At 33.9% G+C, this 15,175-nt stretch overlaps 2 protein-coding genes across 2 annotated transcripts; one reads left to right on the top strand and one right to left on the bottom strand.

Moving 5' to 3' along the window:
• The first annotated feature begins 1,571 nt into the window (after positions 1 to 1,571).
• On the top strand, positions 1,572 to 5,499 carry LOC121804546 (integrin-linked protein kinase 1-like). Its single transcript, XM_042204134.1, has 12 exons — positions 1,572 to 2,464; positions 2,939 to 3,013; positions 3,120 to 3,215; positions 3,298 to 3,380; positions 3,450 to 3,570; positions 3,654 to 3,733; positions 3,872 to 3,934; positions 4,028 to 4,146; positions 4,229 to 4,314; positions 4,769 to 4,890; positions 4,977 to 5,088; positions 5,171 to 5,499. Exons 1-12 carry the CDS (start codon positions 2,135 to 2,137, stop codon positions 5,246 to 5,248), a joined length of 1,365 nt encoding a protein of 454 aa, XP_042060068.1. The 5' UTR covers positions 1,572 to 2,134; the 3' UTR covers positions 5,249 to 5,499.
• A 92-nt stretch (positions 5,500 to 5,591) lies between these two features.
• Positions 5,592 to 11,576, bottom strand: LOC121803748 (GDSL esterase/lipase At1g29660-like). Its single transcript, XM_042203364.1, has 10 exons — positions 11,231 to 11,576; positions 10,941 to 11,065; positions 10,624 to 10,869; positions 10,302 to 10,557; positions 10,009 to 10,220; positions 6,856 to 7,105; positions 6,565 to 6,689; positions 6,260 to 6,505; positions 5,957 to 6,188; positions 5,592 to 5,888 (listed from the first exon to the last, which is right to left on the bottom strand). Exons 1-10 carry the CDS (start codon positions 11,472 to 11,474, stop codon positions 5,668 to 5,670), a joined length of 2,157 nt encoding a protein of 718 aa, XP_042059298.1. The 5' UTR covers positions 11,475 to 11,576; the 3' UTR covers positions 5,592 to 5,667.
• Positions 11,577 to 15,175: the final 3,599 nt, after the last annotated feature.

Below are 15,175 nucleotides of genomic sequence, written 5' to 3'. Positions count from 1 at the left end.
GTAGAATGTGAGTCCTACTTTTATATATTAGTTTTATAATAAAATGAGAGTAGGAATGAGTTAGTGGAATATGAGGTCCACTACAAAAAATGGTAAAAAGTGAAATGAGACAAATTATGTGGGACGGGCCGAAATGGAAAAATGAGACAAATCATCTGGGACGGAGGGAGTATATTTGATTTACTATATTTTGGTAGGATAATATTGTATCCCTGCATATTATAAATATGTGTGGAGTCTGTCATACTATTCATTCAAGAAATATCAAATCAATTTATCTTTTATCATTCTTTTATCTTTTCTTCTTTATTTTTCCGCAAAGTTTCTTCCACCGCCAAACCATTGGTGTGTGAATTTGGTTGCTCGACGGAGATTCCTCCGCTAACGAACCTTCAATATCCGGCAAATTCTCGCCAATTATCAGTGATACGGGTTTCTCCGTATCAATAATCCAGATGATTTAGAAATAAAAGAATATTTATCATCAAAAGGGGACAAGATCTGATTTCCAAACCTAATACTCCTAGTTTATTCCTGATTAAAGTACATTAAGATAAGTAGTTTAAAGCTCAATGAAGGCTATAGGTATATCCTATATCATCATTATAAAATTCGTTGGTAAAATAACGACTGAAACTCAGCCTGAGCCCGCCGTCCTTTTTTGGAGGTTTTCAATCGAATTTTTTTGGAGTCTAATTTTAGAAGTGGAATTTTATTTACAAAATTAATAGTACTACTACAATTGTGTAATTAGAATTTAGAACTCCACTGTTGAATATTCTTTGAGAAAGATAATGTTGTGCTGAATGACTCAGTTCTTTGGTTTAGGTGACTATAAAATATACGCTTCTAATCCAATGAAATAAAAGAATATTTAACATCAAACATGACAAAATCGTAAATTCCACAACTGAATTTTAAACTATTCAGGAGATTGTTTAGTTTGAAAAATGACATAGCACATGTAAAATGTCTTGTTTAATAAAATACTACTCCCTCCATTCCATAGTAGTGGGGGCATTTCTTTTCGGCACGGAGATTAAGAAAGTAGAGAGATGAAGAGAGAATAAAGTAAGAGAGAGTAAAGTAAGTGAGAAGAAATGTGTTAACTTTTACTAAAAAGGAAAATGACTCCACTACTTTGGAATGTACCAAAATGACAAAATGACTCCACTACTATGGAACGGAGGGAGTATCATATAAGTAAATAATACTAGTACTAGAATTCGACCTGAATATCACTCAAGCCTATCCGTGATTTTAATAAAATCCTCAAAGAACGTGTTAGTACTATTGGATTCAACATGTAACAATATTTCGTCTATTGTTGAATAAGTGTTTTAATTAATATTTACAAATGTTAGTCTTATCTAAATTACTCGTGATAAAACCAATGAAGAGAATTGTTTGAAATTGTCCATTTGCTTATTCGATTTTTCTTTTCTTTTTCTAAAAATGAGCAGTAATATTTGTTAAATTTTCAATTCCAAATATTCATTATGCAAGTTGCATCAAATTTCGTTTTCTCTGTGGTTTTAAAAATAGTTGTATCCGTTTCACACGTTTTGTCAGCGCGTGAAGTCACCTCTCTCCCTCTTCAAATTCGTCAACTTTATTACCTGTTCATCCAACTATCTTCCCACTGTCAATTGCACACATAATACACATTACTGGGTGTTTGTGTGCATCTATACATATATATACATACATAAATGCACATTTCTTAAGAGTGTTGAATTCTTGCTAGAAGGTTTTCCCCTTTTTTCCTGCCCAAGTTTAGTTTGCTGAGAGCTCTTAGGTTTCTCGTGATTTTTCACCTTTTGAGCTTTTCTGGAAAGTGTTTAAAGGGTTTAAATTACCTGTGATTAGTTTCTCCTATTTGATTTTAGGTTTAAAGTCTTAATTTTTGGCGAAATTTGGGGTTTGAAATTTTTATTTCATTTTTGTTCTTGTTAGGTGTAGAATTCGTTCCTTATTCAAAAACTCATCAGCTATTTTACTGGAAAACTCGAAAAAAGTGATCTTTTGCAGCCATTAGTTCTTGATCTGCAGGGGTTAATTAAAGAATTCTTGCACAAGATCTTCAATTTTAGAAAATTTTTCAAATCTTGATAGAGTTGGGATAAATTTTTCAATGGAGTCCGATGCCCCAGCTAAGTTTACTCTATGGAAGCAATCATCAATGGCGCCGGAGAGGGACTACGAGGAACTTGATGAGCTGGAGGAGCAGGAAGAGAATGATGTGATTGACATTGATCCAGGGTTGAAACTGATGTATGTGGTGAATGGGGGTGATTTGGATGGGATCCGGGAGCTGGTGAAGTCCGGCGTGGATGTTAATTTCCGCGATATTGATCACCGGACTGCACTCCATATCGCTGCTTGCCAGGGTTATGATGATGTTGCCAAGCTGCTGCTTGAGAATGGGGCGAAGGTGGATTCTTGTGATCGGTGGGGGAGCACGGTATAGCCTTGATCTTGAGACTCAAAGCATTTTTTTAAAGTTTGTGTGGTAGTTCTTGATTTATGCACATTGTGTGAAGTTTAGCTGTGTTGTGATGTGTTTTTGTTTGGTAAATCTTTGTGGGCTTGGGAGGCTAAATTGATGAAAATTGGAAGAATAATTGCCTAAGTAGTTGAATACATTCTGTGTAGTCAGTTTCTATGCAGTTCATGCCTCGATTTACTTGTTATTGATTGTGTCAAATTTGCAACCTTTTTTAGCATGAGACCTATCTTCAACAGTGCAATCATAGTGATTCTTATATAGTTCGAGATTATCACTATGGATGAAATGACTTATGTAGCATAGAACTTCTAATTGGTGTGTCTTTTCTAGTTGTTCGATTATAGTGTAGTAGGATCTTGGTGCCGATTTAAAGCCACACGACAAAAGCAAATTGCTAACCCTGCTTTCTGACATGCTTTTCTTACTTAGCCGCTTGCAGACGCCATACATTATAAAAACCATGGTGTAATCAAACTATTGGAGAAGTACAGTGCGAAGGATCTTGTAAGTCGTTTTTGCACACCACATAGTTTTCCTACTCGCCCAAAAATCTTAGGTCACATTTCTCTCACTCTGTTTGGGCTTAACATGTTGTGGTTTTCCTGCTTAGATGGCTCCAATGCACGTTGAAAATGCTCGTGAGGTCCCTGAATACGAGATCCATCCCAATGAACTTGATTTCACCGATAGCATTGAGATAACAAAGGTATTTACATATCTAACATTTTCATATAATTTGATTGTATACTAAATTATTCAATTGGTGATGATTGAGAACTTCGTTGCAGGGAACATATAGGGTAGCTTTGTGGCGTGGAACTAAGGTTGCTGTGAAAACTTTCGGGGAAGGAATTGCTATTGAGGACAAAGTGTGAGTTCCTCAAATACACGGTAATTCTTTTGACACTTACCATAGTCTGATTCCTGTGCTTTTTTGCAGCAAGGCTTTTCGGGACGAGCTTGCATTGCTTCAGAAAATCAGACATCCAAATGTCGTACAGTTTCTTGGCGCTGTCACACAGAGCAGTCCGATGATGATTGTGACTGAATACTTACCAAAGGTATTCATCAAAGTAGCTGACTCTTTTTGTTATAGCTTTAAAATCAATTCTTGTGTTAATCTAATATACGCATGATCTTGCAGGGTGACCTCCACGAGTATTTGAAGAAAAAAGGTCCGCTTAAGCCTGCAACAGCTCTCAGATTCGCTATGGATATTGCCAGGTTTGCCCTATTCATACGAACATAACTTCTTCTCTTGTTCAAACGGATTTTTTAGGTCGGACTAATCCAAGATATGTTTATTACGCCTTTTCAATATAAAGAGGGAAATTCATCTCTTCGATTTTACTTGGTGTGCAGGGGAATGAACTACCTACATGATAATAAATCTGAAGCAATTGTTCATCGTGATCTTGAGCCTTCGTAAGTTTGTAGTTCCCATCTTCTTTATGTATTTGTGGCGTATCTCTGAGAGTTTCTCGTAATGTTTGCTCATATGATCGAGTATGATAACAGGAACATCTTGCTGGATGACTCTGGGCACCTAAAGGTTGCTGATTTTGGAGTTAGCAAGCTTCTTAAAGTCGCCAAAAGAATCAAAGAAGACGCACCTCTTGCTTGCCACGATACTTCTTGTGAGTTTGTCTCAAATTACTCTTATCGTTTCCCAAACAATTGATTTGCTGCTTAGAATAATCGTCTGTTGATCACTGTCAGGTCGTTATGTAGCTCCGGAGGTCTTCAGAAACGAAGAGTATGACACAAAAGTAGACGTATTCTCATTTGCGTTAATCCTACAAGAGGTAAGGGCCATAACTTCTAATGCTTCAGCTATATATTGTAGTACTGCTATTTATTCGCTTGCTAACAATATTAAGAGAGCCTCACCCTAAAGAAGCTAATGGTATGAAATATTGTAGCCTTGTAAATAAAAAAATATGGAAATAGTAGCCATTTTTCACTTAAATACACCTGCAAAAAAAATCACTGCTATCTGCACTTTACAATTTCGTGTAAATCGTGTAAGCGAGTGAGGGCAAAATAGTAACAAATGGCTACTGGTATTTCCATACTTTTATCTACATGGATAAAATTTCTTTTGCTACTTGAAAAAAGGATGAGTGGCTTTAATTTTGTAACTAGTAAAAAAATTCACTGTTATTTACACTTTTACACAATTCAAGGTTTGCTTTTCTTTCGACCTGCTTTGTTTTTTCACTAGTAGACTTTGAAATATCGAACTTTTTTGGCGTTTAGATGATTGAAGGATACCCACCATTCTATTTAAAGCAAGACCACGAAGTTCCCAAACATTATTGCGAAAAGGAGCGCCCTCCCTTTAGAGCCTCGTCAAAGTTCTATGGCCACGGATTGAAACAGTAAGTTCTTTATGAAAACCGAAATTTGAAGGATACAACATGACAAGATGGTGTTGTTTGGAGTTATTGATGAGGACTTTTTGCAGTTTGATCGAGGAATGTTGGAGCGACGATCCTGCTAATAGGCCGACGTTCAAGCAGATCATTCCCCGACTGGAAGCAATCTATAACCGATTTGGCCACAGAAGGCGTTGGAAGGTACTTCCCGCCTGGTTCCTTTCCTATGTTTTTTTTTGTTTTTCTTGAGCGTGTAGAGTGAATTGAGTGCATGTTTATGCAGGTGATGAGGCCATTGAAGTGCTTTCAGAGCTCAGATTGGATGAGAGATGGGTCGAGTAGAACAAATTCGACTCGCTAGTCGTGAAATTGCAGGTGATGAGGCTATTGCCATGCTGTTTAATTTGTTGTTGAAGATGAAACTCATCTTGTTGTTGCTTAGTGATTAGTGAGAAGGCTGTTTAATGTAAGTTCCCACATTGTGCAAATTTACCTCCTCTCTCTGTCTTGTAACATGCATGTATTAAAGAAAGAAGATATGTGGATTTGATCTTGACATTTTATGTGATTCTTTTGAAATTAGAGGTAAATGTGATGTTACTGTTATTATTATTGGAGACGTTCCTATATAGATCAGGCATTGTGATTGTTATTATTATGGGTGACTAAATTTGCTAAACAAAACAATAAATAGCAATAATTTGCATACATATTATTCCACACTTTGCAGAAAACAGACACGAAACCATGACAATTAGTCTGAAAAGGAAAAAAAAACTGTTAATTTCTTCGGACGAGATTACGAATGTCGGTCGGGTAAGCATCAGCAGGCGAGGCCGCAGCGTACGATCGTGCAGCCATGGCTTGATTTGCAGCTTCAGTGGGATGAAAATTATCCCAGAAATAATACTCATTTCTGTTGTTGCATGGTTTTTTTCCAGCATCACATAGTCCTATTTGTTTTGAAACCACACAACATGGGACATCTACAACTTTTATACCTGCAATAATACAAAATATTGATAATTAGAAATTTGAAGAATAATATTAGTAGTAATTTATAGCATACCTATGGTTGAAGGATCCCCTTGACCAATGTTTGTGGTATTTATAAAGATAAATTGCGCCCCACGGAGACGGGCGTTGAGGGCGTCGACGAGCGGCGGCAGCCTATGGTTGAAATGTTGGATGATTCGATTGGTGGAGTCGATGAACTCTTTGGTAGACCGGAATTGAGGCAAGGATCCAATTGAACCCACCCCATGAATCGCTACTTTCCTTGCTCCATACTTGTACAGCCTCTGCCATACACAATCAAATTAATTTTTATTTTTAATACAATAATCAATTTCTATAATATGCACTAACCCACCCTAATTTGTCGACGGTAGTGGTTGGTCAAAATTGTTGCAAACTTTTGTGGAGTGTACAAAGTGCTAGAAAGGTGATATTTGGGGGAAAGATAATTGTTGATATAATCGTTACTTCCTATATTGGAGACATATAAGCATTTATTGAGGTGATCTCTTGCACGAGCTGAGTTTCCAAGTAAAAGCGTGATATCGGCCACCGTTTTTCCATGATTAATCACCTGCTTCTTCATGCTCATAACATCACCCTATAAACATCACACATTATTTTTATTCTACTAAATAAAATTTACAATTAATTTATTACCAATTGACTTCCCGATTCATCCAGGATTCCACCTCCTCCCGATCCATAATTCACACCTTTCAGAATCTTGGTACCTTTTGCAATTGCAAATGGAGGAATAGCTTTCTCAAATCCTAAACTCTTGGCTGCATAAATCAACCATCATATCAAATTTCATTACTAATGCTTTCACACTCATCATCAATATCTATTCAAAATAGCTTTAAATTATTATTACAAAGAGAAATACTCCTATAGTGTACTACTAGTACTTCTTAAATAATGGGACTTTTTAAAAAAATAAAATCGAACCGAGAAAATCGGGTATATTTTTGCCATTGGAGAATCGGCCGGTGGGACCGGCTGGAAAATCGATCCCGTAAGGGGTGTGATTTACTTTGGCCACTGTTGCTAGAAAATTGTTATTTCCATTATCAGTAAGAGAATCCCCAAAAAAGAAAACACAAGGAACTTGTTGTATCTTCCCATCACATTTTGTAATCAAATATACTAGTAACATATAATAGTAAAAAATAGATAATTTCGTTATTTTTGCTTCCATTTTTTGTCAAACAAGAAAATTCAAAAAAGAAAGATTCCTTTTTTCAAATAATGTGTTGTTCTACCCACACCAAGACATATATACATCGAATATGAGAGAGAGCTATGAATATATTTTTCAACCTTCTTACAGCTTTGTATAGATTGTGCTAGAGGGCGAGGGAGCTAGTTAAGATATCATTAATACTTAAATTTTTAGTAATTTAGTTGCACTTTATAGTTAGGTAAGTAATTAAGCAAAATTTCATTTTCGTTTATTTATCTATAACTTTTGAAGCTTACATGTCTCCATATGGCGGCATGGAAATAATGAGATCTTTATTCTTTTGTGGTTCAATATATTTTGCATACCAACTAATTAAAAGTGACAATTATCTTAAAAAATATAATTATCTTTTCTTTAAGGAATTAACATATACTTACATAGTATGAAATTGGCAAAAAGTAACATAATTGTTTTATAGAAAGGTGGAATATTTTTTAAGAATGAAGATAAATGTACATTAATGTATCTAAAATTTTTATTAAATTGAATTAAATTGCAAATTAATTTTATTATTAGTTACTATATTATTCTATACTGATAAAAAAGAAATGATATGAAAAATTTATGACAAATTTTCATATGATTGTGAGTTTAATTATAAATACAGTTTTTTTAATTATTAAATTTGTATACAATTAGTTTAAATTTTGTCGAAATTATTGAAGAATGATTATATATAATTATTTTAAATCACATAATATTTTTTTAAAAGTTCAATTGTGTATGTATATCAGTATATGTACAATAGTTTTTTTAATTAGTTGGGTTGAGTACTCATTATATAGACTAGTAGATAGTTTTAACTTTTAATGCAGAAATTTAGTTGGAAAACCAAACTCTATGCGTAAAAAACCCTGCAGCCCTATATTGTGCCCTTGAATTCAAATTAATTACTAGTTGTACAGGTTTGAACTCTTCCTATCTAGCTGGACGCCTATGATACGAATTTACTTTATTCAGATAAAAATAAATTTAAGCTAATTAATATTTAGTCAAGCCGTATTAAATTTGAGGTCTCATTTATTTTAGGGTTTGGCATATTTCCAAACTGATGTCTTCATACATAGTTTTCAGTTTTCTGAGTCTCTATAATTAATTATCCTCTATTAATTAGTTGTCATAAATAAGAGAATAAATACTCATTTTATGAAAATGTTGTGAATTATTGATCATTTTATAAATTAAGCTATCAAGATGTCCGGGATTTGGATTTTAAGTGTTGGAGTATATCAAAATCATATATATATGCATCCAAGAAAACATAAAAATAATTTCCCATAAATGCAAAACTAATTTAATATTGTGAATCGGTAGGATCTTGCAGTACCTCCATTTTCAATTTCGGAGAGACGAAATTAATCACCCCAAACGTGAGAGTCTAATTCTATTGATGCATATTTTTTTCCAATTCACATAAATTTTCTTGATATCTCCGACATGAAAGATAAAAATTAGGTATTCAGGTTATCTTCAATGATCAATAAATTCGCTAGTCGGTGGATCCTTTATTTCAGGATTGTGTAATCTCATGCATCTGAGAGACATGTGCCAATGCATTTCATTAAGATGGCAAGAATTATTTGAATGTAAGGATATAAATAAATAAATAAGTTTCCATAATTAGAATTTGGTAGGTTTGTGCATTTCATTGAAACCGTCGCCCCAAAATTTCATCCATAGCTTGGCATTTCAATTATTACGTAAGTATTTTAAATTTATCACTTACACCAACTACTGAAAATTTCAGCTACGACTCCACTCTTTTTAATCCATCATTTTATCTATGATTCTCTACTTCTGTTCCAAAAAAATAGTCTTCCTTAGGGACGGCTCAAGTTCTAAAATGAAATAGGTTAAGTAAGAGATCAAAATAGAGAGAAAAATGATTAAAATATTTTTAGTAAAATACAAAATATATATTATAAGAGAAAAGAACTTACCATAAACAAAAAGAAACTAATTTTGGTAGACGGACTAAAATAACAAAACAAGCATATCAGATGCGCGGCGTACACTCTGACATGCACTATAGTAAATGTTTTAGTGTTGACTTGATTTTTGAAAACTTGGGGGCCAAATATTACTGGATATATAAAAGGAGTTGTGAATATTCATTTAATTATATATTAACACTACATTTTATTTATTAGCCTTGAGTCCCAAAAAATCGAACGTCCAGCCGGGACTATTTGAAGGCTGTATAAAGCAGTTAGCCTGTTAATATAATTAATACACATTTTTTATTTAGAAATGAATTAAGTTTTATTTGTTCAAATCTAAAATGGAACCGTCTCGATCGCGTTGGCAACCTCTTTTTGCTATTCCCGTATATGTGCCATAAATCATATACTATATGATTGATGATACAAGTTTATTGGGCCTTGAAAAATGTATTAACGATCCTATAATCATTTTGACATTTTTTATTCTATAATCTGATTCATTATTAGGATTTTCTATTCCAGAATTAAAAAATACTACAGTATAATTTTTTAAATGCCAATTTTTAGTAATATTGACAATTAGAGTTGATTATATTAGTAATAATTTATTTGTGTAAGAAAATAAAAGCAATATACAAGAAAGAAATGGGACTTTAGTACCATACCGGCCCATCCGACCAGATAAGGCCCAAACCAAATAAAAATTCAAAACACAAGTAGAATTAGAAATATATTTGGATGGTTAATTTTTTCCATCCACATATAACACGAAAACAGTTACATTACCATAGTCATTTCAAGAAAATAAAAAACACGAAAACAGTCGATCTCTAATGCAAAGGAAATAGCAACACACGTATTAATTATAAAAATTACTCCGTATTGTTTAAATACGGAGTAATTTCAAAGCTGCGCCAAGCGGCTAATATCGTAAGGATAGGCGTCGGAAGCCTTTTGGGCGCGATACGATCGTCTCCCAACGAAGGTGTTGGCCGCCTCCGTGGGATGGAATGCATCCCAAAACAGATACTGATTTCTGTTCCTGCACGGCCTCTGCCCTGGCAGGCACGTGATCTGCCCGTTGTTCCTCCCCACTCCACAGCACCCTACATTTGTCACGCTGAAGCCTGCACCCAATATTTTAAATTGATATCAGAGCTAGGTGTGTTATATAATTAAAACAGAGAAAGGGGCTGCATGGCAGTTACCGAAGGACGACGGGCTCTGGATAAGATCCTGGAAGATTCCGTAGGCGTCGATGTAGATCAACTTGGCGTTGGGCGTGTTTCGGTTGAGTGAGTCCACCAATCCCCTGAGCTTGGTGTTGAATATCTGGTTGGCGTCGTTGATTCTCTTCACGCACGTCCTTCCATCGGGGCTGTTCTGGGCCAGGGCGTTTGGGCTGCACCCGATCTGCCCGATCCCGATCAACGCAAACTTACGAGCCCCATAGTTGTACAAATTCTACATCAACAAACATACTCATTAGTCTGATTTTCCAATTAAGTTTAGTTTAAGAAAATGACATACCTTTAATTGTTGGGAATACTGTTGGATCAAGAGGTTGGCGTACTGCTCCGGTGTGTATTGTCGGCTGCTGGAATAGTAGAGCGGCATGAAGTAGTTGTTGAGGTAGTCGTTGCTGCCGATTCCGACCGAATATATGCATTTGCTTAGGTAATTTGCGGTAGAGGATTCGTTTCCCAGAATGTTCACTACTTGTTGGACTGTATTCCTGTAGTTGTTTACTTGTCCGGTGAAATCAATCCTTCCACCCTAATTTATTCACAAAATTATTTCATCGTTGGTTAAGTAAAGAAACAACCAATTGAAGAGCAGAGAACTACCAGTTGCCGCCCGGTTTCGGATCTAATTCCAGCGGCAGCCGATGCGTAGTTCACTCCCCGGAGTATTTGCTGGCCACGGGCGGCCGAGTAAGGCGGAATGTAGTCATCAAAGCCTAGTAATTCAGCTGGAGTAACAAAAACAAGTCAATTTTCACTCCATGATTATGTAAAAGTTAAAAGTACGAGAGAAAAAAAAGAATAAAATAGAATTAAAAATAATGATTTTTGTGAAAACAGAAAATGAGTGGGATATTATAAATAGTACTCCATGATTATATAAATGTGCTTACCCACAACATCGACTGTGGTTTTTCCATTGGAAAACCGGCCGGTCGGGCCATTGGGAAAATCGATTCCGTAGGGCAAGTAATTAGCCTTAGCCAAAGATTGGATGTTGTTGTTGTTGCCGTTGTCAACCAGAGAATCACCAAATATGAAGAGGCACGGAACTTGGGGCTCGGCCAACACGCTGCCGTGGAGGAGGCTCAGCACCACCGCCGCCACTATCCATCTCTTAACTCCACTAGACTCCATTTACGCGCCAAAATATAGTGAGAAAGAAGCAACTGCAATGCAAAAATTGGATGTTGTGATAAATAGAAGTTGTGAGTTTTTAAGGCATGAAAAAAGTAGTTATATATAGCGAATTTGAGCAAGCAAGGTTGGCAAGTGGGGAGTGGACGGCATAACGCTGTTGTACATTTGGATATGCAGTTAGTGTAACACGGTGCATTGATTGCAACCGCATTCGATTTTCTTCGAATTATTGGATCCAAGTTTTAAATCAAATATTTATTAGAAAACATATTAATTGACTACTATCAATAGTCTTAGTCTTAGTGTGAATGTTACAAATTTTAATGCAAAATTGATAAATTAAAGATGCTAAATGACATGACCATTTAAGAAACATTGTTTAATGTTTTAAATATAAAGAGAATTTAAAAATAAAATGTGACCTTTGTGGAACAAATGAAAAAAAGAAAGATGAAATCTTTGTTGAGAGAGAGGTGTCAGTTTGTTTTTCCTGATATTGTTATAAACTACTCCATCCATTCCATGTTAATTGAATCATTTTACTATTTTGGTAGGTTCCAATTTAATTGAGTTATTTCTATTTTTGGCAAAAAGTAATTATGTCTCTTACTTTATTATCTCTTCATGTCTCTTACTTTATTTATTCACCACCATTTAACACAATTTTCTTGATCTTCGTGGCAAAAAGAAACGTCTTAATTAACAAGGAAATACTACTACTATTTAGATAGAGAGCATTATGGTTTTAACTTTAATTCCCTAACAAAGATTACTATATATGGCTGGGCTTGTTCGATTATAATTTCCCAAAGAAGAATTAATAAGCTCGATTATGATTATCACAACATGTTGTACCTTGTCGTAATAATATGCCGACATCTTAATTATTCATATAATCTATACAAAATGGGCATGTATTTGAAGAAATTTAATAAATAAGTACATTAATTCACTCATTTGAATGATATTTGATGACTGGCGATAATTAAAACTTCTCATTTTATCCTTTTCTTCAATGTAAATTCTTTAGTTGTTCGACGTGTAAAGACACTTATATTCGAGAATAAGAGCAGAAGAGACTACTAATGAACACCAATTAAAACTCTTGATCTAAAAAGAGTATGACTTATTTCTCTGCATTCTAACTAAAGTCGGCAATCAAAGCACATTAGTCAACTAGCTAGGGTTGATCAAGACGACGGTGCAGAATCCTACCTTCAAATTGAAAGATAGGAGTAGTGTAATTTCAATGGATTTATGGTTGTGCAGCTTTCTTGCATTTAATCTGGTTGTTAGCAAACAGTTGAAATTAATGTTTGGAGAAAGTCACATAGATTTGTTTAAAGAAAGTCATGAACAATTAATGTGCTAAAAAGTGTAGCTATTTGGCAACTGGCGTAATCCAATCGCAAGTAAAATGACTCAAATCTAGTAGTCTTGAATAAGATATTTTTAGCTGAATTATCTTTTAGATTAAAGTTAAGAAATACTCCTACAGTTTAATTCTGAATGTAAGTTTGAGTCTATAGCAGCTGTGGAAAAATACATTAATATACAGCTAAAGGAAATTAATTGGTGGCATACATAGAGATAGAAGAAGAAGAAGAATAATTGCAGTTGACTAAGATATATATTGATTGCACATGAAAAAATATAAATAGTCTTATGCGGCTGCAACAATTAAATCAGGCAGTTGAATGAACAACCCACTTTACGACCAAGTCTATTTCAATTAATAAATAAAAGTCATGCATGATGTGTGTATGCAATGTGGATCATTCAAATTATCAAATTTACGTTTAGATTAAAGTTTTGTCAATGCCTTTTTTCTCCTTTCACCTCAAAGGTAAGAGCAGTACTGACAATTTTTGTCATAACATGCACAAAGATATTAGATTTAGATAAAATTTTATTGGGTTTGCGTCTTTATTGGATTGGCTTAATAGGAACCCAATAATTAAAAATATGTTTTTGTAAATTCATGAGCTTTCAGTAATTTCACGTTTTTCTCATACTACACATTAGTATTTTTTTTAATATAAACACACGATCGAATTTTAAAATTTTCTGATTTTCCATTAAATAGTCAAAATATACGTGGCAATCAAATTAACTTTATCTTGATTGATTAAATAAAAAGTTGAAATTTAAAATTCACATCAACATGACTCTTCTATCTTACCTATTTTTATTCACTTTTCTTTTGTCTCTTCTTCTTTCTTTCTAAACTCGATCTACTTATCTTTAACTATAGGTCTATAGAATAGTTGATTTGTCGTTAAATTCATATGCATGGATGCCACATCACCCATTTGCGAGTCAACAATTTATTTTTGTCTCACTAGCAAAAAACTAGGCAACATGGACAAAATAATACAATGGCAAATTCAGATAAACTATAAATATTGGTTAAATTCTAGTTCGTGCTGCAAAATTTAAAAATCAATCATAAAATTTATGAGTATTAACATTTTTCTCAATTTCCCACAGGATCTAATTATTTGGTAAAATTCTAATGTTGTGTTTAAAAATAAAAAATGGTCACGGATGAGACCGTCTGTAAATTTTTCATTTTTCTTTACAAACTCGACAAGTAACTCAACCACATCATCATAAATTCATAATTGAGAAAACTCGGAGTGAAATACAAAAGAAATTTGATTGCAGAAATACGAGAATAGTATTTTTTAAATATATTTTACAAATAATTAGTATTTATTTTTCTTTGTTTTTAGGTTGTAGACGAAAAATTAGGAGTGAAAATTTTATAATAGTTTCAATAATAAAAAAAATACTCCAATACATAGAGAGTAGCGCATCGCTCTGAGGAGCATATTTTGTCTCGCAAAATTGACAGTCGCGTATTTTACTAATTACTACTCCCTCCGTTCCATAGTAGTGGAGACATTTCTTTTTTTCGACACGTGATTTAAGAAAAAATGTGTTAAGTGTGTTAAGAAAAAGAAGAATAAAGTAGGAAATAAAAAGGTAAAAAGATGAAGAGAGAATAAAGAGTAAAGTAAGTGAAATGAAAAGAGTTGACTTTTGCTAAAAAGAGAAATGACTCAACTACTATGGAACGTACCAAAATGACAAAATTACTCCACTATTATGGAACGGAGGGAGTATTTGGTTGTTTTGGTATTTTTATTGTATGGCAGAGACAGACAAAACAAGAAAGGCAGACAAATGAAGAAGCCGAGGATATATTCTTGCGAATTTTCAATAGATCAAAAGTTGCATGTTCACGTAAATTCATGCGTTAATGTTTTATGCTTTATTTACTATAGGGATTCGAACCTTAATTAATACTCCCTACTACTACTATACAATGATACAGAGATTTAGTTATACTTATAAAAAAGAAAACTTGATGAATAAGCAATTACTACTATATATTAATATGAAACCAATTAATGCAATTTAAAATAAAAAAAATACTTCAGCTGCTAAGATTTGACATGACATGTACATAAATAATTAAGAATCATAATTAAACTACATGATCATGAGGATGATAAATTTAAAAAAAAAAGAAAAAAATTGATCGATTTTTAGAATGATGATTTAATTTGTTTAAAATCTCGTTGGCTTCATTAATGCGTCGACACTCTTACCTTTTTCAAGGTTGTGTGTGTGTGTGTGCTTATGAATAAAATTGGCCTAATTAAGTGTCATTATCCCAAACTGGATTATTT

This window comes from Salvia splendens, chromosome 5 (assembly GCF_004379255.2).
Source record: "Salvia splendens isolate huo1 chromosome 5, SspV2, whole genome shotgun sequence".
In the NCBI taxonomy this organism is placed as follows: Eukaryota; Viridiplantae; Streptophyta; class Magnoliopsida; order Lamiales; family Lamiaceae; genus Salvia; species Salvia splendens.
Note: the sequence above shows the minus strand (reverse complement) of the source record. Positions and strands in the feature narration are given on the sequence as shown.

Bases quoted from the DNA above. Each gene is read 5' to 3' on its own strand.
- LOC121804546 (XM_042204134.1), top strand. From the start codon at position 2,135: ATGGAGTCCGATGCCCCAGCTAAGTTTACTCTATGGAAGCAATCATCA. The intron at 3,571-3,653 runs GTATTCATCAAA...ATGATCTTGCAG, and splicing joins TGACTGAATACTTACCAAAG to GGTGACCTCCACGAGTATTT. The intron at 3,734-3,871 runs GTTTGCCCTATT...CTTGGTGTGCAG, and splicing joins TTCGCTATGGATATTGCCAG to GGGAATGAACTACCTACATG.
- LOC121803748 (XM_042203364.1), bottom strand. From the start codon at position 11,474: ATGGAGTCTAGTGGAGTTAAGAGATGGATAGTGGCGGCGGTGGTGCTG. The intron at 6,690-6,855 runs GTTCGATTTTAT...TGATTTATGCAG, and splicing joins AAATATACCCGATTTTCTCG to CCAAGAGTTTAGGATTTGAG. The intron at 5,889-5,956 runs GTATGCTATAAA...GTATTATTGCAG, and splicing joins AGGGGATCCTTCAACCATAG to GTATAAAAGTTGTAGATGTC.